This window comes from Cebus imitator, unplaced genomic scaffold (assembly GCF_001604975.1).
Source record: "Cebus imitator isolate Cc_AM_T3 unplaced genomic scaffold, Cebus_imitator-1.0 Scaffold413, whole genome shotgun sequence".
Taxonomy (NCBI): domain Eukaryota; kingdom Metazoa; phylum Chordata; class Mammalia; order Primates; family Cebidae; genus Cebus; species Cebus imitator.
The window spans coordinates 1,831,283-1,853,245 of NW_016107728.1; the positions used below are offsets into that span (position 1 = coordinate 1,831,283).

General features: G+C 37.8%; 1 protein-coding gene across 10 annotated transcripts in view; it reads left to right on the forward strand.

The window, feature by feature from the left end:
• The window catches only part of REV3L (REV3 like, DNA directed polymerase zeta catalytic subunit), a 147,898-nt gene that overhangs the window by 68,172 nt on the left and 57,763 nt on the right, over nt 1-21,963 (forward strand). For 8 of the 10 annotated variants that reach the window (XR_001819285.2, XR_001819289.2, XR_001819290.2 and 5 more), the window contains 6 exons: nt 4,626-4,786; nt 15,420-15,516; nt 18,517-18,611; nt 19,498-19,602; nt 20,608-20,692; nt 20,777-20,928. Coding sequence is in view for 5 of the 10 variants with exons in the window: in XM_017509257.2 (XP_017364746.1) it covers nt 4,626-4,786; nt 15,420-15,516; nt 18,517-18,611; nt 19,498-19,602; nt 20,608-20,692; nt 20,777-20,928 (695 nt within the window). In the remaining 5 variants the exon portion in view is untranslated. The remainder of the gene's footprint in view (nt 1-4,625; nt 4,787-15,419; nt 15,517-18,516; nt 18,612-19,497; nt 19,603-20,607; nt 20,693-20,776; nt 20,929-21,963) is intronic. The other 2 variants (XM_017509258.2, XM_017509261.2) reach the window with 1 other exon arrangement.

Genomic DNA, 21,963 nt, shown 5'->3' on the forward strand with positions numbered 1-21,963 from the left:
TAGCAAACACTAAACTCTTCTCAAAAAGTTTGCCTTAAATTATATACTCAGCTTATGATGCCAGCCTGAAATCTCTGATTTATTATTTTTTTGAGACAGTCTTGCTCTGTCACCCAGGCTGGAGTGGTGCAGTCATAGTTCATTGCAGCCCCAAACTCCTGGGCTCCAGTGATCTTCCCACATTAGTCTCCCATAGTGTTGGGATTACAGGCCTGAGCCACCATATCAGACCTGTTTATGCATTTTTAATAAATGCTTGTAAAGTGCCTGTATTATTTGATGATCTGTGGAAGTTGCTGGGCAAACATGGTGGCAAAGTGTGCGTGGTTCTTGCCCTCAGGGAACTTACAACAAGCTGGGGAGATAAAGAATAAACAAGTAACTCAAATATATAAGCAAAAATTGTGGTACTCTTTGGTCTGCCAAATCAAAACGTCAATTCTTAATTCATCCGTTTACTTATTTTCTCTCTGCTAAGCCTTAGTTTCTGATTACTGCAGAATTTAAAAAAAAAAATCACACACTGGTGCCACTGTAAATTCATGGTTGTCAGCTTCACACAGACCCTTCCCTGCCTGCAATACGCCTACTTATTTTCTGGTTAATTATCTCTACTATTCTCCATCCTCTCCTCAGGCCTTACCTTCTTAGAGAAAATAGAACTCATCATTCTAGAGAGGTGGTTTTCAAAGTGTGAAGTGGGGATTTCTGAAACCCTTTCAGAGGATTTGTATGGTCAGAATTATCTTTATTATACTAAAGTGCTAACATTTTTGTTATACTAAGATTATACTGATTTTCCTTTTACACTGTGTTCATTGATAGTAGGTTAATCGGGCCCCTTGTCTGAAATCAGAGTAAGGATATCAACTACTAATCATTGTGTTTTCCACCACTAAGCACTCGCCTTAAAAAAAAAAATCAGCTTGATATAAGAATATTATTAGGACATGGTAAAAATTATTAATTTTATTGAATTTTGACCCTTGGTTATATATCTTTATAATATTTATGTGACAAAATGGAAGTAACACGAAAGGCTATTATTATTCCATTTTCAACTACATGTCTGTACTCGGCTAGATTTTTCTTCATATGCATCAACCAAAGCAATATATTGCAACAGATTGAGCAGAAGCCAATGTAATAATCCAGCTATCTTCTGTTAAAACAAGGATTTGTAAACATGTAAAAGTTTTTCTTTTCTAAGTTGTTTTTGTTTTGAAAAATATAGTTTCAAACAATGTTATTTATGTTAACATACATACAAGTTTATTGTTATTTTAAAATTCATAGGCCAGTTGTGGTGGCTGACACCTGTAATTCCAGCACTTTGGGAGGATGAGGCGGGCAGATCATGTGAGGTCAGGAGTTTGAGACCAGCCTGGCCAACGTGATGAAACCCCATCCCTACCAAAAAATACAAAAATGAGCTGGGCTTGGTGGCACGCACATATTGTCTTACCAACTTGGGAGGCTGAGGTAGGAGAATCATTTGAACCTGGGAGGCGGAGGTTGCAGTGAACCGAGATCGCCCCACTTTACTGCACTCCAGCCTGGGTGACAGTGAAACGCTGTCGCAAAAATAAAATTAGTAAATAAGTTTCTTAAGCATTTCTGTTTTAATTTCTAATATGGTAAATACCAGTAGATATAAACCAAATAAACAAAAGCTCTTTAGTGTTCTTGGTAATGTTTTTTTTTTTGAAACACATTCTGACTCTGTTGCCCAGGCTGGAGTACAGTGGCACCGTGTCGGCTCACTACAACCTCCATCTCCTGGGTTCAAGCAATTCTCCTGCCTCACCCTCCCGGGTAGTTGGGATTACAGGCACCCACCACCACGCCTGGCTAATTTTTTAATATTTTTAGTAGAGACAGGGTTTCACCATATTGGCCAGGCTGGTCTTGAACTCCTGACCTCAGGTGATCTACCTGCCACGGCCTCCCAAAGTGCTGGGATTACTGGCATGAAACACCACGCCCAGCCCCTCAGTAATGTTTTAAGAATGAAAGGGGTTCTGGGACCAAAAAGTTTGAGAACCACTGGAATAAAGCTTTTTAAGGCCCTCTGTCAAAGGCCCTTAAACTGCATTTACATCCATTCTCTACTCGCCGCCTATTCCGTGAAAGAGATTTTTCCTCTTCACCGCTAAGGCTCAGGATCCATCTTCTTTGGTGTTGTCAAGGATCTCTTTCATATATCAGCTATTTTCATCTTTCTTTCCCACTCCATTTAAATATTAATAAGACTTTGCTAATTTTACGCACACATTCACACCTTTCTCTTACAGCCATTCTCCTTGAAAGATTTATCTATACTTAGTGTATCCAACTTCTTACCTCCATTCATTGTTTGTTTGTTTGAAACAGAATCTTGCCCTGTTGCACAGGCTGAAGTGCAGTGGCAGGATCTCAGTTCACTGTAATCTCTGCCTCCCAGGTTCACTCAATTCTCCTGCCTCAGCCTCCTGAGTAGCTAGGATTACAGGCACCACCACCACATCTGACTAATTTATTGTATTTTTAGTAGAGACAGGGTTTTTGCATATTGATCAGGCTGGTCTTGAACTCCTGATCTCAAGTGATTCACCCACCTCAGCCTCCCAAAGTACTGGGATTAAAGGCATAAGCCACTAGGCTTTTTCCATTCACTCTTTAATTTACTCCAATATGGCTTCTACCCCAACCGTTTTACTGAAATTGCTTTCACCAGTGGCCTCTGTGTCGCTAAATCCAATTTTATGTCCTTACTTTTTGAACTCATGGTGCTGCTTGTGATGCCTTAAAACAATCCTAAATATTAGCTTCTGTAATACATACTACCTCTAGAAATTCATGTTTCTGCCATTTTGTTGGTTTCTCTTTTAACATCTATGGTTGTTTCTTAGAGTTCTGCTGTAGACTTTAATCTTTTCTCTGTGTATTTTCTCTTCCCTCTACAGTTTTATCTACTCCCATGGGTTGATTTGGTTTTGGTTTTTGTTTATCTTTATGCATTTGACTTCCAAATGTATATGAATAGCCTAATTTCCCTCCAGAGCTTCTAAACAATATATCAACCCACCTGCTGGATAGATGGAATAGCCCAGTGGTTAAGAGTGAGGGCTCACAAGACAGAGAAAATTTGATTTGAATTTTACCCCCTTTGTTTTTTAAGAAACAGGATCTTGCTCTTTTGCCCAGGATGGAGTGCAGTGGCACCATCATACTTTATCGTAACCTGGAAGTCCTGGGCTCAAGTGGTCCTCCCACCTCAGAGCTCTTCTACTTTTTATTTGTATGATTTTTAATTATTTCTAAGATAATTTCTTTGTTTGTAAAATGGAGATGATCGTACCATAGACTTGTAATAAAGTACTTTAGCACAGTATCCAATGTATAGTGCTCAGAAATAGGTTAGTTACCTCTGCTATGTTAATAAAATTATTCTTATTTTCTTTACAATCCATTTCCAATATTATTATTTGATACCCACTATACTTATGCCCTTGTGTCTAAATTGAGTTTATCCTTACTCCCCTTCCAAAAAAATCCCAAACAAACCAGTTTTTCCTACAGTTCTTCCCCCTTTCAAATAATTGCAACACCACTAACCAGCTGCTTAAGCAGGAAATTAGGCATCATCCTTTTCTGTCTCACCCTTCACATTTAGTTAGTCATCAAGGCTTGATCATTTCACCCTTATATATGTCTCCTGAATCAATACATTTCTATAATCCTTGTTGTAGCCACCATCCTTAGTTTTTCCACAACAGCCTATTTAATTCCTTACCTGTAGTCTTGTGTATTCTGTAGCTAGTCTGGCCATGTCACTTTTCTGCTGTTCACTTCTCAGGCTAATTTCACTACCGCTTCAAATGTCTTAACAGGCTCTTCATGCTCTTACTTCTCATTAGTTCTCTGGCCCCACCTCTGACACTAGGTCACAGTCTTACTCAGTGGTTTCAGTTCCTAAATAAGCCATGGTTTCTCATGACCCTTTACATATGCAGTTTTATTTATGTGAATACTCCTTCCTCTCTTCAGAGAAAAAAGTACCTATAATTCATTATTAAGCCTCTTGCTTAGAGACTTCCTCTAAGGTTTTGCAGAAACCATCTCTGCATCTCTCTCTGATAAGTATCTTTTCTAGATGTGTAATATATTTCCCCAGATAGTACTTATTATGCTCTATATAATTGTCTGTTGTTTGTATTTGTCATCATGAAGGAAAAAAAACACTCAGGAAAGAAAACTATCAACGTGGTAATATCTCTGAATGGTGAGATTATAAAGTAATGGTTTCTTTTCTTTTTTTGAATATTTAATCTTTTCAAAATTATTTATTTTTAAAAGTCTTTAAAAACCTTTTGGTATTTTAATTTTTAAATATAGTTATTATCAAATTGGTTTAAGACAAAATATTCTTCATCCCTGCAGTTTTTTGTTATTCAGAATATGTTGCTTACTTTAAAACTTGGTTGAAACTTTTAATTTCTAACAAAATACCAATTTCCAGTAAAATTGAGATGAAAATTTTGTATGCTAAAAAGGGCTTTGTTCTCTGTATTTCTATAATCGTTGTTTCATTTAACATTTTAGGGAACATAATTTTATGATACAACTTTTTTTTTCTAATTTAGGATATGTGAACTTTTGCAAAGTGGAGCCATAATGAATAAGTTTTACCAGCCTCATGAAGCGCATATTCCCTACCTCCTACAGCTCTTCATTGACTACAATCTTTATGGCATGAATTTAATAAATCTGGCTGCTGTCAAGTTCCGAAAAGCAAGAAGAAAAAGTAAGGTTAATTTTCAATCAAATTAAAGTTTTGAAACAAATGTTGTATAGTCAATGATTTATAAAATAATATATATTTAGAAAATAAGTGTTGAGTCACTAAAAAAGGAAAAGAAATATATGCAAAGTGGGATTAGAGATTGTCACAAAATGTATCTCAGCTTTATTGAGTTATAATTCATATCCAGTTAAAGAGGATGATTTGATGGTTTTTAGTATACAGACTATTTAAAAGGTATTGTGGGTTTAGTTCCAGACCACTGCAAAAGTGAACTCTTTACATTGCTTAGCAATTGATATGTATTGTGAGTCTTTTTTAACCTCAGACCTTATGTTACTTTTTGTATTTTAGGAATAGTATATGAGAATAGTATATGATATACAATTCCAGAAATCTCTGGAGTTGTTAGAGCCTTGTTGCTTTAGTTCAGTACTTTGCTGATGATGTGAATAGCTGCATGTTAGTGGTGGTGTTGATCTCTCAGCATTCCAGACAGATTCCCAAGTCCCTTGACCATCACCTCCACCAATGAGCAACCTTGTCCATTTTATCTCAGTGGGCTATACAAACAGTACTGTTTTTCTTTGTGTGACATAACCTGAAAAGTGTTGCAAGCAAAGCTTTAGCTCACTTTAAATCTGGGTGAATTTTGTTTTGCTTTAAAGTTCTGTATTTATAGAGCCTTTGATATTATGAACAAAACAGAATAACACAGTTATTTGAATAAGTGATTTCCTCTCAAAACAAATTTATTTCTCATTTTACATTTGTAACTTTCCGAGGTAAAAGTAGGATACTGCCAGATTTTTTACTGTTAAAATGGAAAGTTACAGACAAAAGAGAAGGCTAGAATGATCCATGTGATAATAGATTAGAGTTGGAGAGATGCAGGCATACTTCAGAGATACTGCAGGTTTGGTTCCAGACCACTGACATAAAGCAATATTGCAATAAAGTGACTCATGAATTTTTTTGTTTCCCAGTGCACATAAAAGTTACATTTATGGCTGTGTGCGGTGGCTCACGCCTGTAAATCCCAACACTTTGGGAGGCTGAGGCAGATGGATCACGAGGTCAAGAGATTGAGACCGTGCTGGCCAATGTGGTGAAACCCCATCTCTACTAAAAATACAAAAAATTAGCTGGGCATGGTGTCACACACCCTGTAGTCCCAGCTATTTGGGAGGCTAAGGCAGGCGAATTGCCTGAACCTGGGAGGAGGTGGTTGCAGTGAGCTGATCTCGCACCATTGCATTCCAGTCTGGGCGACAGGGCAAGACCCTGTCTCAAATTTTAAAAAGTTGGCCTGGCGCAGTGGCTTACACCTGTAATCCCAGCACTTTGGGAGGCCAAGGCAGGAGGATCATGAGGTCAAGAGATCGAAACCATCCTGGCCAACATAGTGAAACCCCATCTCTACTAAAATACAAAAATTAGCTGGGCGTGGTTGTACACGCCTATAGTCCCAGCTATTGGGGAGGCTGAGGCAGGTGAACTGCTTGAAGCTGGGAGGTGGAGGTTGCAGTGAGCTGAGATGGCACCACTGTACTCCAACCTGGTGACAGAGGGAGACTGTCTCAAAAAAAAAAAAAAAAAGTTGTATTTACATTGTAGTCTATTAAGTGTGCAACAGCATTATGTCTTTAAAAAAATATACCTACCTTAATTTAAAAATATTTTATTGCTGAAAAATACTAATCATCGGAGCCTTCAGCAAGTTATGATCTTTTGCTGGTAGAGGGGCTTGCCTCAATGTTGATGGCTTCTGACTAATCAGAACAGTGGTGGCAAATTCCTTCCTTCCTTCCTTCCTTCCCTCCCTCCCTCCCTCCCTCCCTCCCTCCCTCCCTCCCTCCTTCCTTCCTTCCTTCCTTCCTTCCTTCCTTCCTTCCTTCCCTCCTTCCCTCCCTCCCTCCCTCCTTCCTTCCCTCCTTCCTTCCCTCCCTCCTTCCTCCCTTCCCTCCTTCCCCCCTTCCCCCCTTCCCTCCTTCCCACCTTCCCTCCTTCCTTCCTTCCTCCCTCCCTCCCTCCCTTCCTTCCCTCCTTCCCTCCTTCCTTCCTTTTTTTTTTTGGCATCTTTCTGTTGCCCAGGTTGAAGTACATTGGCACCATCATGGGTCAGCACAGCCACTACCTTCTTGGTGCAAATGAGCCTCCTGCCTCAGCCTCCTGAAGAGCTAGGCCTACAGGCACACACCCACCACTCCCAGCGATTGTCTTATTTTTAATTATTTTTGTGGAGAGAGGATCTCACTATATTGTCCAGGCTGGTCTCGAATTCTTGGGCTCAAGCTATCTTCCCACCTTGGCCTCATAAAAAGCTGAGATTACTGCAGTTGTGGGCTGTTGCACCAGGTCCCAGTTTCCTAAAATAAGACAATAAACTTTGCCACATGGATTCACTCTCCCTTTCATAAAATATTTCTCTGTAGCATACAATGCTGTTTGATAGCATTTTACCCATAGTAAAACTTCGTTCAAAACTGAAGTCAAGTCTTCTCAAATCCTGCCCCTGCTGTATCAACTATGTTTATATAACATTCTAAATCCTTTGTTATCATTTCAATAATGTTCAGAGTGTTTTCACCAGGAGTAGAGTCCATCTTAAGAAACTACTTTTTGCTCATCCATGAGAAGCAACTCCTCATCTGTTCAACTTGGGTTTTTTTGTTTTCTTGTTTGTTTGTTTTGAGACAGAGTCTCGCTCTCTCACGTGGGCTGGAGTGCAGTGGCACGATCTCAGCTTACTGCAACTTCTGCCTCCTGGTTTCAAGCGATTCTCCTGCCTCAGCCTCCAGAGTAGCTGGGGTTACAGGCACATACCACCACACTTGGCTAATTTTTCATACTGTTTGGTAGAGATGGAGTTTCACCATGTTGGCCAGGCTGATCACAAACTCCTGACCTCAAGTGATCTGCCTGCCTCGGCCTCCCAAAGTGCTGGGATTACAGGTGTGAGTCATTGCGCCAGGCCATCTGTTTAAGTTTTATCAGGAGATTGCAGCAATTTAGTCACATCTTCAGGTACCACTTCTAATTTTAGTTCTCTGGCTGTTTCTACCACATCTGCAGTGACTTCCTCCATTGAAGTCTTGAACCCCTCAAAGTCATTCATTAGGATTAGAAATCAACTTCTTCCAAACTCTCATTCATGTTGATATTGTGACTTCCTCCCATAAATCACAGGTTGTTTTGTTTTGTTTTGTTTTGTTTTGTTTTGTTTTGTTTTTTGACAAGATCTCCCTCTGTTGTCCAGCCTGGAGTGCAATGGTACAATCTTGGCTCATGCAACCTCCACCTCCCGGGTTAAAGCGATTCTCCTGCCTCAGCTTCCAGAGTAGAAGGGATTACAACTGTGTGCCACCACACCTGGCTAATTTTTATATTTTTAGTAGAGATGGGGTTTCACTATGTTGGCCAGGCTGGTCTCAAATTCCTGGCCTTAAGTGATCTGCCTACCTCAGCCTCCCAAAGTGCTGGAATTACAGGCATAAGCCATCATGCCCGGCCTTAAATTACAAATGTTTAATGGCATCTTGAATAGTAAATTCTTTCTGGAAGGTTTTCAGTCTGTTTTGCCCAGATCCATCAATGGAATCATTGTCAATGACAGTTATAGACTTATGTACTTCTTAAATAATAAGACTTAAAAGTTAAAATTACTCTTCAACCCATGGGCTGCAGAATGGTTGTTGCGTTAGCAGGCAGGGAACCATCATTAGTCTTGTACATCTCCATCAGAGCTATTGGGTGACCAGGTGCATTGTCAGTGAGCAGTAATAGTTTGAAAGGAATCTTTTTTTCTGAGTAGTAGGTCTCAACAGTGGGCTTAAAATATTCAGTAAACCATGCTACAACCGATACACTGTCATCTGTGCTTTTTTGATCCACTTACAGAACACAGGCAGGGTAGATTTAGCGTAATTCTTAAGGGCCCTAGGATTTTCAGAATGGCAAATGAGCGTTGGCTTTAACTTCAAGTTACCAGCAGCATCAACTAACCCCACCAGGAGAGTCTTCTGAAGCTTTGAAATCAGGCATTGACTGTTCTCTAGCACTGAAAGTTGTAGATATAATCTTCTTCCCAGATAAGGTAGTTTTCATGTACACTGAAAATCTGTTATATAGTGTATCCACCTTCATGAGTTATCTTAGCTGGATCTTCCAGAGAAGTTGCTGCAGCTTGTACATCAGCCCTTGCTCTTTCACCTATCTGCAATAAGGCCATTTCACTTTCTTATTGTTCATGTGTTCTGTTGGAGTAGCACTGTTAATTTCCTTCAAGAACTTTTCTTTCCATTCATGACTTAACTGACCAGTACAAGAGACCTACTTTTTGGCTTATTTTGGCTTTTGACATGCCTTCCTCAGTAAACTTAATCATTTCTAGTTTTTGATTTAATGTGAGAGACATGTGACTCTTCCTTTCATTTGAACATTTAAAGGCCATTGTAGGGTTACTAATTGGCCTAATTTCAATACTGTTGTGTCTCAGGGAATAGGAAGGTGCTAGGAAAGAAAGCAACGGGAATGGCCAGTCAGTGGAGCAGTTGGAACACACTCAAGTTTACTGTCTTTTATGGGCACAGTTCATTGTGGTAACTGAAAACAATTCCAATAGTAACATCAGAGATCACTGTTCGCAGGTTTGAAATGTTGCACAAGGTACCAAAATGTGACACAGAGACACAAAATGAGCACATGCTGTTATAAAAATGGCAAAAAAAGATTGCTCAATGCAGAGTTGCCACAAATGTTCAATATGTAAAAATTGGAATATCTGCAAAATGCAATAAAGCAAAGCACAATTTAATAAAGTATTTCTGTATTTGGGGTTATGCAACCATAACCACAAATTTAGAACCTTTTTATCACCTCTGAAAGAAATCCTATGACGTGTAGCAGTCACCCCCAAGCTTCCCATGCCTCCCACTCCTGAGCAACCACTAATCTACTTTTGATCTCTATATATTTGCCTATACTGCTCATTTAATGTAAGTGGAATCATATAATATGTGGGGGTTCTTTTCTACTTAGCATAATGTTTTCAAGGTTCATCAGTGTTATAGCTCATATCAGTACTTCATTTATTTTTATGGCCAAATAATACTCTGTTATGTGGATATAGTACATTTTGTTTATTCCTATCCCAGTTGACAGATATTTGGGCTATTATGAACAATGCTGCTATGAACATCCATGTATGAATTTTTGTGTAGCTATATATTTTCATTTCTCTTGAACATATAGGTGAGAGTAGAATTTCTGTGTCATGTGTTCTAGCATCTTTTGCCTTCCCACTGACTTCTTTCCCTTCTCCTGCTCTTAAAATGAAACTGACACTTCCAATCCTAATATCCTTTCTAACTGCTATATATTTTTTTTCTTTTCCATCAATGTCAACCTTCTCAAAGCAGAGGTTAGCATTTTTTGTTTCCTAGTTTACCAGCTATTCACTTTTGGTTTAATTCCTCCCATTTCTCCTACCATGCCCAAACTATGCTCTGAAAAGTTACCAGGGAGGATTTTGTTGTTGTTGTTTCCCTGAATAGTGGACTAGGTTAGTGGGATCTGTTCTTCTGCTAAAAATAATTCAAAAGCTAGGCGACTTGGAAAGAAAAAAATTTAAATGCATTGAAGAGTTTATGAACAATAAAGAAGTGCAGGCCAGAAAGGAATAGAGTGCTAAAAGCAACTTTTGCCCTGAGGGCATTTATGAATCCTGGAAAATTAAGAACTTTCTTTGAGAAGGCCCTACTGCCTGAGAGAGATGAAAACCAAAACTGGGTCCTGCTCAGCAGGTAGGAACCCTCCACAGGTTAAGTTAGGGCCTCAAATGCATATTCTCATAAGTTGAGCACAGACTGGGAAATTGAACATGCTCCAGACATTCTTTTTTCAGTATAGTTTGAATATCCTGGGACTAAAAGAGTTTCCCAAATCCAGAGCTTGATCTAAGGTGGTGCTGGTCTGGTAATATACGCAGATCTGATAGAAGCAGCAAATGCAGATCCTTTCTAGAGGATATTATTTTTATTATTTTTTTTTCTCTTTGAGATAGGGTCTTGCTGTCACCAGGTTGGAGTGCAATGGCGTGAACATGGCTCACTGCACCCTCCACCTCCTAAGATCATGCAGTCCTCCCACCTCAGCTTCTCATGGAGTTGGGACCACAGGCCCGTGCTGCCAACCCTGGCCAATTTTTCAATTTGTAGAAACGGGGTCTCATTTTGTTGTCTAGGCTGGTCTTAAACTACTAGGCTTAAGCATTCTTCCCACCTCAGCCTACCAAAATGCTGGAATTACAAGCATGAGCCACTGTACCTGGTCTATTTTTCTTGGTCTCAAATTGTTCCTAAAAATAAAATTTAAAGTGTGATATCATTTGGCACACAATTTAGAATATACCAGTCACACAAGAAAACTAGCCTCCATGAGTAAAACCCAGTAAACACACACACTGCAGACCTGCAAATAATTCAGATATTTTGAATTACTAGATGAAGATTGAAAAACTAATCCAGAGTCTTTATTATTTACTTATTTAGAGACAGAGTCTCACCCTGTCAGCCAAGCTGGAGTGACAGGATCTCGGCTCACTGCAGTCTCCACCTCCTGGGCTCAAGCACATCCTCCCACCTCAGTCTCCCAAGTAGCTAGGACTACTCGTGCGTGCCACCATACCTGGCTAATTTGGGTATTTTTTTAGAGATAGGGTTTTGCCATGTTGCTCAGGCTGGTCTCAGAATTCCTAGGCTCAAGCGATCCACCCACCTCAGCCTCCCAAAGTGCTGGGATTATAGGCGTGAGCCACCACGCCTAGCCTCCAGAATCTTTATCAAACAATGATGCTATATGCAATGGTTTGTTATGTTATATTCACTAATAGTTTTATTTGTTTTATCTCTCCAACATGCTAGTAATTTTCTTATGTGGAACAACTTAGATGCATTAAACCTTTTTTTCAAAAGAGAATGTTTTGTGGTGACAACTATATTAAAGTTACATTTTTATTTTAAATACGCAAATATTGAAACTAGCATGTGCCTCCCTTTTAGAGCAGAGTAATTCATTTGTTTGTAACTAATTCTTCTCGATAATAACCCTAGGTTTAGATGATAACTTACAGTTTACTAAATGCCAGTTTTTTAAAAATCTTCTCTGTATCTTAGAATAGTATAAAATTCCCACAGTAAACCAAATTGTGTAAGTGAGTAACTCTCCCTTGACCCTTAGAACTCCCAAGAGGGAAGTCATACAATGAGGAGTGAAGTAGGCTTTTTCTCCATAAAGACTGAAAAGGAAAGGAAGGAAGAGGGAAGATATAAGAAAAGCAGGACAAAGGCAACTGTCCACTGCCTAATGTTTTTCCCCACAGGAATTATGGTCCCCTAGTTTCCCCCTTCTTTGTGAGGGCTGTATTATTTCATGTCCAGGAGATAATCCTTTTTTAAAGAATGGAACTAGGCCTAGTGATTCACACCTGTAATCCTAGCATTTTGGGAGACAGGCAGGTGGATCACAAGGTCAGGAGATTGAGACCATCCTGACTGACATGATGAAACCCTGTGTCTACTAAAAACACAAAAATTAGCTGGGCGTGGTGGCATGCGCCGGTAGTCCCAGCTACTTGGGAGGCTGAGGCAGGAAAATCACTTTAACCCAGAAGGCGGCGATTGCAGTGAGTCGAGGTCACGGCACTGCACTCCAGCCTGGCAACAGAGCGAGACTCCTTCTGAATGAATAAATGAATGAATGAATGAGACTCTAAAAGTTAAGGTTTAAGGCGTTCATTACCCAGTTTCAAGACTTACTATAAAACAACTGTTACCAAGACAGCATGGTATTGGCAAAAAGGTAAATACATATACATATGGAACATAATAGAGTCCAGAAATAGATCTATATTTGAAATAATCCATAATTGTCTCATATAGTCAACTTAACTTTGACAAAGTGACGAAGATACAATGGCAATTCTATGGAGAAAGCATAGTTTTTTCAACCAGTAGTGCTGGGATAATTGGATGTCCATATGCCAGAAAATAAAAATAAAAGAACATATTTTTATATGTTCTTCACACCTTATGCATCACATATACTTCACACCTTAAATAATAATTAACTCAAAATGCTTCACAAATTTAAATGTAAAATATGAACCTATCAAACTTCTAGCAGAAAATAAAGGGAAAATATGCCCAATCTTGGTATTGGCAATGAAGTTTTAGATATGACACCAAAAGCATGATCCATGAAAGGAGAAATTAATTAGATTTTGTCAAAATTAAAAACTTTGTGAAGCCGGGCGCGGTGGCTCAAGCCTGTAATCCCAGCACTTTGGGAGGCCGAGGCGGGTGGATCACGAGGTCAAGAGATCGAGACCATCCTGGTCAACATGGTGAAACCCCGTCTCTACTAAAAATACAAAAAATTAGCTGGGCATGGTGGTGCGTGCCTGTAATCCCAGCTACTCAGGAGGCTGAGGCAGGAGAATTGCCTGAACCCAGGAGGCAGAGGTTGCAGTGAGCCGAGATCACGCCATTGCACTCCAGCCTGGGTAACATGAGTGAAACTCCGTCTCAAAAAAAAAAAAAAAAAAAAAAAAACTTTGTGAAAAATAGTGTTAAAAGATGAAAAGACAACTCATAGACTGGGAGAAAATATTTGCAAATTACATATCTGATAGTGGACTTGTATCTAAAATATTGTAAGAATTCTTAAAAATCAACAATAAGGCAGCAAACAGTCCAGTTAAAAATGGTCAAAAGACCTGAACAGATACTTCACCAAAGTAGATATAAGGATGGTAAACATGTGAAAAGATGATATTCAACATTTTATGTTGTTAGGGAAATACAAATTAAAACTACAAAGAGCTACCACGATATACCTGTTAGAATGACTACAGTAACAAATGCTGACCAAGAGGTGGAACAGTAGCACTGTCATTCTTTGCTAGTGGGAATGTAAAATAGTAGAGTCACTTTGGAAGGAAGACAGTTTCTGAGAACACTAAACATAAGCTAGAGTATGACCCCATGATGGCACTCCTAGGTGTGTTTACCTAAGTGATTTAGGTCCATCCAAACCTGCAAATGTTTATAGCAACTTTATTCATAATTGCCAAAAATGTAAAGCAACTGAGATGTCCACTCAACAAGGAAATGGATAAACTGTGTTAATCATTTAGTGATAAAAAGGAACAAATAATTGATTCACATAACATGAATGAATCTTTAAAGCATTTTACTAAGTGAAAGAAGCCAGACCAAAAAGGATACAAACTGTGTGACATCTTTCACATGACATTCTACAAAAGGCTATAGAAGTAGAAAATGGACTATTGGTTGTTAGGGTTTAGGAGAGAGGGGAGTGTTGACTGCAAAGGGGATGTATAGGGGGAACTTGTACAGTTCTGGGTTGGTGGAAGTTTGATGAACTATTTATTCATCAAACCCATAGAACTGTACTTTACCATAACCAAGCAATGAAATTTAATGTCACCAGTGATTATGTCATGTAGGTGTCATGTACCCCCTCATACGATATGATAACAAGGGTACTGCGCCTCTGTGGTAGTCTTTCCCAAAACTCTTAACTCCAGTCTACTCATGATAAAAACATCAGACAAACCCAAATTGGGAGTTGTCCTACAGGTTATCTCATCAATACTCATGACCATGAAGGTCATGAAAAGCAAAGACAGACAGATAATTAGACCAGAGGAGACTGGGAAGACATGGCCTCTGAATGCAGTATGGTTTCCTATATTGGATCCTGGAACAGAAAGGGAACATTAGTGGAAAAACTGGTGAAATTTAAGTAAAATGTTTTGTTTAGTTAACAGAAATCTTCCAGTGTCGGTTTCTTTGTTTTGACAAATATACCATGATAATATGTTAACAACGAGAGAAACCAGGTGTCCGGTATATGAAAACTCTCTGTACTACCCTTGGGACTTTACTGTAAATCTAAAATTATTCAATATAAAAAGGTCACTGAGGAAAATAATAAGTCACTTAACACTGTCAAGTATAAGTCAGAGTTTAAGACGGATTGAGGAATGGAAGAATTTCTAGAGTATATACATTAGGTTTAGAGAAAGAGGAGGTAATTTTCATAATCAGTTCTTTCCACTAGCAAAATGCCATCTCCAAAAAAAAAAAGTTGATCTCATGGAGGTGGAAAGTAGAATGGTAGTTACTAGAGGCTGAGAAGGGTGTATGGGAGGGGTTCCAGGAAGAGATGAAGACAGGTTGGTTAATGGGTGTAGACATACAATTAGACAAAATAAGTTCTAGTGTTTGATAGCATAGAAGAGTGGTTGTAGTTAACAACAATATATATTTCAAAATAACTAGAAGAGAAGATTCAAATGTTCTTGACACAAAGAAATGATGAATAATGTTCAGGCTGATAGACATACTAAGTACCTTGATTTTGTCCTTACACTGTATGCATGTATCAAAATACCACATGTGCCCCATAAATATGTACAAATATTATGTATCAATAAAAGGAGATCTGTAATTTATGAGTAATAAAATTTTTAAAAGAACATTTACCTTCTAAAAAGTAATCATATGCAAATTAAAAGTAGAATTTATTCCTTTTACCTTTCTGTTCCTAGGTGATACATTGCATGCAACTGGATCCTGCAAGAATCGTTTATCAGGACATTCTCTTGCTGGTACTTTATTTCGGTGGGAACAAGATGAAATACCAAGGTTAGTTAATGTTGTAAAGGAAATGAAAATTTTACATATATCCTAGTTGTGATCAGAAATCAGTGGTTACTGTTACTAAATTTTAACCTTTTATTGTATTGAATCTTTTTCATCTATACGCTTCTCAAAAAAAGCAAATCTCAACATTAGTATGTTACAGGAATAAATGATTTAAAAAACAGACCATAAAAATATATCTAGTTATTACCTAATTAACAAAAGGAATATGAGGTAGGTATTGTTAATACTTTTCTACAGCATTCATCTTCATCATGCATTCTAATTTGATATCCTATAACTTGTCAAGTAAAAAATTACATTAATAACAAAATAGTAATTTAAAACAAAAAGTAAATCTTTTAACTAAAAACCCCTAAAATTTATAAATATTAAATATGTAATAAAGTATTTTGACATGCTCTGTTTTTGAATAATATAATTTGTAATTTCTTTGTTTCATTATTGATTAGACTTTTTTAGACACAGTGTACTCCAATTGCTTGGATTTTTTTATTAGAAAGCAGCTATGTATTGGCTTATGCAAATTTTTTACTCATACTTTTTTTTAACTACTGGTGCTGATTTTTAGTTCTGAAAACTACTACATCTCCATAGGAAAGCCTTGTGTTCTGAATGCCTGAAGTAGTTTTGTAATAAAGGCAAGTTGGAAATTTCTACTGTGAGATTATATTTTTTGATGTTACTGTTTCACTCCGTACTCTCAAATGTGCCACTTCTGGAATAATCATTCTTGATATTTCCAACATAAATATTTCAAATCACCAAACTCTTTCATGTAAGAAAACTGTTGATTATAAACTCTTAAAAATCTGATACTTCAATTTGTGTTAAATTGTATAAATGAAGAGGACAATCCACATTTTGTTGTTGTTGAGACAAGGTCTCGCTCTGTTGTCCAGACCAGAATGCAGTGGTGCAATCTTGGCTCACTGCAACTGCTGCCTTCTGGGCTCAAGTGATCCTCCCACCTTAGCCTCCCAAGTATCTGGGATTACAGGTACACAACACCATGCCTGGCTAATTTAAAAAATATTTTTTGTAGAGATGAGGTCTCACTATATTGCTTAGCCTCCCAAGTATCTGGGGCTACAGGTGCATAACACCATGCCTGGCTAATTAAAAAAATTTTGTTGTAGAGATGACGTCTCACTGTATTGCTCAGGCTGGCCTCCCAAGCTGAAGCTGAGATCATATGCCTGAGCCACCAAGCCGAGCTGACAGTCTACATTGAGAATATTTTTTCTGAAAGAGAAAGGAATATATTGTGATTGGTTGGCTAATATATTTCTTCTCTATTAATGGTGAAAAGATATGTGTGTATGTGTGTCTAAATATACACCTATGAGTACATATGTATATTACTTGAGTTGTAAAAATTCTGTGGTTTTAACAAACTAATATATAACAATATTCCATCAATGTTTCCTTTAAAATAGACAATGGAAAATGAGGTTTTGCTAACAAGTTTTTCTTTTTTTTTTTTTTTTGAGATGGAGTCTTGCTCTGTCACCAGGCTGGAGTGCAGTGGCGCAACCTCGGCTCACTGCAACCTCCACCTCCTGCGTTCAAGCTATTCTCCTGCCTCAGGCTCCCGAATAGCTGGGACTACGGGCATGCACCACCACGCTCAGCTAATTTTTGTAATTTTAGTAGACAAGGGGTTTCACCATGTTGGCCAGGATGGTCTCAATCTCTGATCTCATGATTGGCCTGCCTCAGCCTCCCAACATGCTGGGATTACAGACATGAGCCACTGCGCCTGGCCCATGTTTTTCTTAAAACATTAAAAGATGTTTCAAGGCCAGGGCGCAGTAGCTTACACTTAATCCCAGCACTTTGGGAGGCCACGGTGGGCAGATCACCTGAGGTCAGGAGGTCAAGACCAGCCAGACCAACATGGTAGAAACCCTTCTCTACTAAAAATACAAAAATTAGTCCTTCATGGTGGTGCGTGTTTGTAATCCCAATTACTTGGGAGCCTGAGGCAGGAGAATCACTTGAACCCAGGAGGTGGAGGTTGTAGTGAGCCGAAATCGCACCACTGCACTCCAGCCTGGGCAATGGAGTGAGACTCCATCTCAAAAACAAACAAAAAGTGTTTCAAATCAAAAGTTAATGAAATACATCATCACCCACTTTCTAGTAAAATTATGGATCTCCCCTTTTCACTTGGTGTCCATTTTTGTATGAGGCCTAAATTTTGAAATGAGTAAACAAGGATCCACACTTGATGTTATCTCTTCATTCTGTTAAGCAGGGTTAATTATATGGTGTCTTCCTTATCTTCTCTTGGGGGCACTGATGAAAAGCAAATGCTTTTGAGTCAAAGATCATGAATGAGAAACAATCGTTTGTAGTTCTCATAAAAATTAATGACCTTGTGGTATCATTACTTTCCCTAGCTATGATCCTACTGTTGATCATTCATGTAGTTTATCAATTCTGTAGTTTATGAAGGATTTTAAAGTATTTCCTAGCTCCTCAGTAGTTGAGGGCAGGAAGAACAGTGAGTATCATTTGCCCACTTCTCAGTGTGCTCGCCTTCCCTTATCTCTTATTGCACGTTCTCCCTCGTTTTTTTGAATACTGAAAAACATGTCTCTAGGCAACTGATTTCATATGTGTATGGTTTTTTATGCATCCCTCTGTGGTCTTTTGATCATCTTATCCCATTCTGCCCTGGGTTTGACCATATGCTAAAACATTTTATATTCATTATATATGAAATATAATGAAACAAAGTATGTAGAATATGCTGCAAAAGGATCTTAATAGGGTTGTCAGTATGCTTTATATTTTGTTTATCCTATTTTTCATTATGTATACACATACATTATCAATTTTGACAGGAATAATTGTGAATTAATATACCACATTTTCTGGTTACCAGCTAAACATAAGGCAATTGTATAAATACGAATAATCTTACAAAGCTTGCTCTCACATAATTATTGTGTTTTTTATATCTTTTTATTGCAGCTCTTTAGTATTGGAAGGTGTTGAACCACAGAGTACATGTGAATTAGAAGTGGATGCTGTAGCTGCTGATATCCTAAATCGTCTGGACATAGAAGGTTCATATACAATTATTCTTAACATATGTTTTTATTTTTTAAAATTAATGATCGGCCGGGTGTGGTGGCTCATGCCTGTAATCCCAGCACTTTGGGAGGTTGAGGTGGGTGGATCACGAGGTCAGGAGATCGAGACCATCGTGGCCAACATGGGGACACTCTGTCTCTACTAAAATACAAAAAAAAAATTAGCCAGGCATGGTGGTGCACACCTGTAGTCCTAGCTGCTTGGGAGACTGAGGCAGGGGAAATGCTTGAATCCAGGAGGCAGAGGTTGCAGTGAGCCGAGATCACGCCACTACACTCTAGACTGGTGACAGAGCAAGACTCCATCCTCCTCCCCCTCCAACAACAACAACAAAAAAAACACAATGGCCAAAGTAGAATAGAAAAAGTAGGAAAGAAAATATTACACGGGAACTAAGATACTATAGAAAGGATACAAAACGTTGTGAATATTGCTTCAATACTGCTGATGAGATAGTAATTAATTTTGGTTTATGTTTTTATACGAATGAGTATATTTGAATAGATATACTAAAGTAAGTGACACTAAATTAAATTAGTCAATATAAAGCAATTTAATATACTCTTCCTTTTAATTTCTTAATTTTTAGATTATATATCAGCAAGGGGACTCTTAGGTCTGTTGACTATCATCAGATGTTTGAATTTTATTCACTTGCTGGGTTTTTGGGAACCACTAGGAAGAAAACTAAAAAAGGAGTAACATAGTATAAGTGTAGGTTGGGATAATCTGTCCACTTTATTACACAAAATATGTGATTGGTTTTTTAAAAGGCAATATTTATTAAAGTTTAGATTTTATTAGGCACGTATTTCTTACTTTGACCCTTGTAGTATTGAAGTATTATTGTGATTACAGCTCAAATTGGTGGAAACCCTGGTCTACAGGCCATATGGGAAGATGAAAAGCAACGGCGAAGAAACAGAAATGAAACTTCTCAAATTAGCCAACCTGAGTCACAAGGTATAAACCCTAATAGTGCTCTGATTATTCTTTTAAACCAAGTATTTCAGTGGAAATGGTCATTGAGTTGTTTCTTTGACGTTAGAGTTTACTTTTCAAATGACCTTTATATTTTCCGTGTATCTTTCTTGTTGTCATTGCTGTACAGCCATTATTTATCTTTACAACTGTCTTTAAATTGTCACTTATCTCTCTTTCCATAAGAAGTTGACATTTTTACTGTTCTTTGTTTTTAGTGTACCTTGTCCTCTTGCCTCACTTTTTTGTTGTTTTCATTCTTTAATATGTTCTAGCCTTCTGAATTTCCAAATAAGGTATAGAAAAGTCACAGAAGATCATGAATCTCAACTTAGAAACACTGTTTAGTACATTAAGCTTTGAAAATGTAGCCATTGAAATGCTGCCCTCAGTTTATTTTCTGAGTACATTATATAAGCTCTCACTTTGTTCATTATGTACAACTCTAAAGAAATAGTCATATATATTATTAAATGCTGCCACATTCAAAAAGAATTTGAGGGGGTTCAAATAATACCATGGATACAGCAAAATTTTAAAAATAAAGGAATAAAAGACATCACTCAAAAGGCAGATATATTATTTCAAAATACAGCAGTAAGCCTGTATAAACTCGTTATATCTTGGGCCCTAAAAATGTTTTGATAAACTCTGAGTGCCTTTTATACTTTTAAAAATAGAAATGTATTTCATAAGGGGGAAATTTCTAGTTTTAGGATATATTTATAGGTAGAGAACAATTACTTCTGTTTTAGATTTACGTTATAATTATAGAACTTGAACTGACTTTAAGTGCCTAATTTTGTAACTTTAGCAACAACATTTTTCTTTGGTATGATTCCATAATAAAACTTCATTTAGGTTGTATTATATGTATCTAGAGAAAGATAGGAAATTGCTACCATTTTTAAAGCTACTTTAGGAGAAGGGAAAATATTTTATTCATTTGCTCTCTACATTTTTTTAATGCACTTTTAAAATTCAAAGATCACAGGTTTGTGCCAGCAACAGAAAGTGAAAAAAATTTTCAGAAGAGACTTCAGGAAATTCTCAAACAGAATGATTTCTCTGTGTAAGTGGTTATTTATTATAGATCTCAGAACTAATTTTATTCATTTGTTATCTAGTCTGTTATAAAGGATATGTTTTAATTAAGCAGAACATTATCAGGATCTGTGGACTACAGCGATGGATCCCAGGAGTTCTCTGCTGAGTTAACATTGCACTCTGAGGTTCTGTCTCCTGAAATGCTTCAGTGTACACCAGCCAGTATGGTAGAAGTTCACAAAGACCAAGAGTCAAGCAAAGGTAAGATTTTCTTTTCAAGTATACAGAAACTACGAGAACAGATATCTAGCACTGAGATGTTAATATTTGATTGAGTTTGCTAGGGTTTTTTTTTTCCCCTAAGAAATAAACATTGTGGATATAGCAAAAATTTCTCCCATTCTGTCACCCTTTCTATATCTCTAAAGGTAAGCAGTATCCTGAAGTTAGTGCAAACTGTTACCATATATAATTTTATATTTTCTTACAATGTTTGCCCACCATATATACCATCGTTTTAAGTTTTAAATTTTACATAAATGATGTTCTGCTTAGCTTAGATGAAGCAACTTGCTTCTTTCACTCATATTTTTAAGCAGCTTGAGGTTTAATTTACATAGCATAAAATTCACTCATTTTAAATGTTTAAGTCAGTGATTTATAGTAAATTTACAAAATGTGTAAACGTCTCCACAATCTCAATTTTAGAATGTTTCCATCAGCCCAGAGGATCCCTTGTGTCCATTTGCAGTTAATGCCTGTTTCCACCTCAAGCCCCAAGTAACCACTAATATATATGGGCTTTTTCTATACTGTGTACCATATAAGTGAAACCATACAATATGTAGTGTTTTGTGTCTGCCTTCTTTTACTTAGCATAATACTTTCAAGGTTTATACATATTGTAGTATCTATCAATATGTATGGAGAAATCACATTTTGTTAATCCATTTATCAGTTGATCAACATTTGAGTTGTTTTCACTTTTAGCTGGTAAGAATAGTCCTGCTGGCTGGGCACGGTGGCTCACGCCTATAATCCCAGCACTTTGGGAGGCCGAGGTGGGCGGATTACATGAGATCAGAAGTTTGCGACCACCCTGGCCAACATGGTGAAACTCCATCTCTACTAAAAATACAAGTATTAGCCAGGTGTGATGGCACACGCCTGTAATGGCTACTCAGGAGGCTGATGCCAGAGAATCGCTTGAACCTGGGAGGCAGAGGTTGCAGTGAGCCAAGATTGTGCCAACTGCACTCCAGCCTGAGCGACAGAGCAAAACTCCATCTCAAAAAA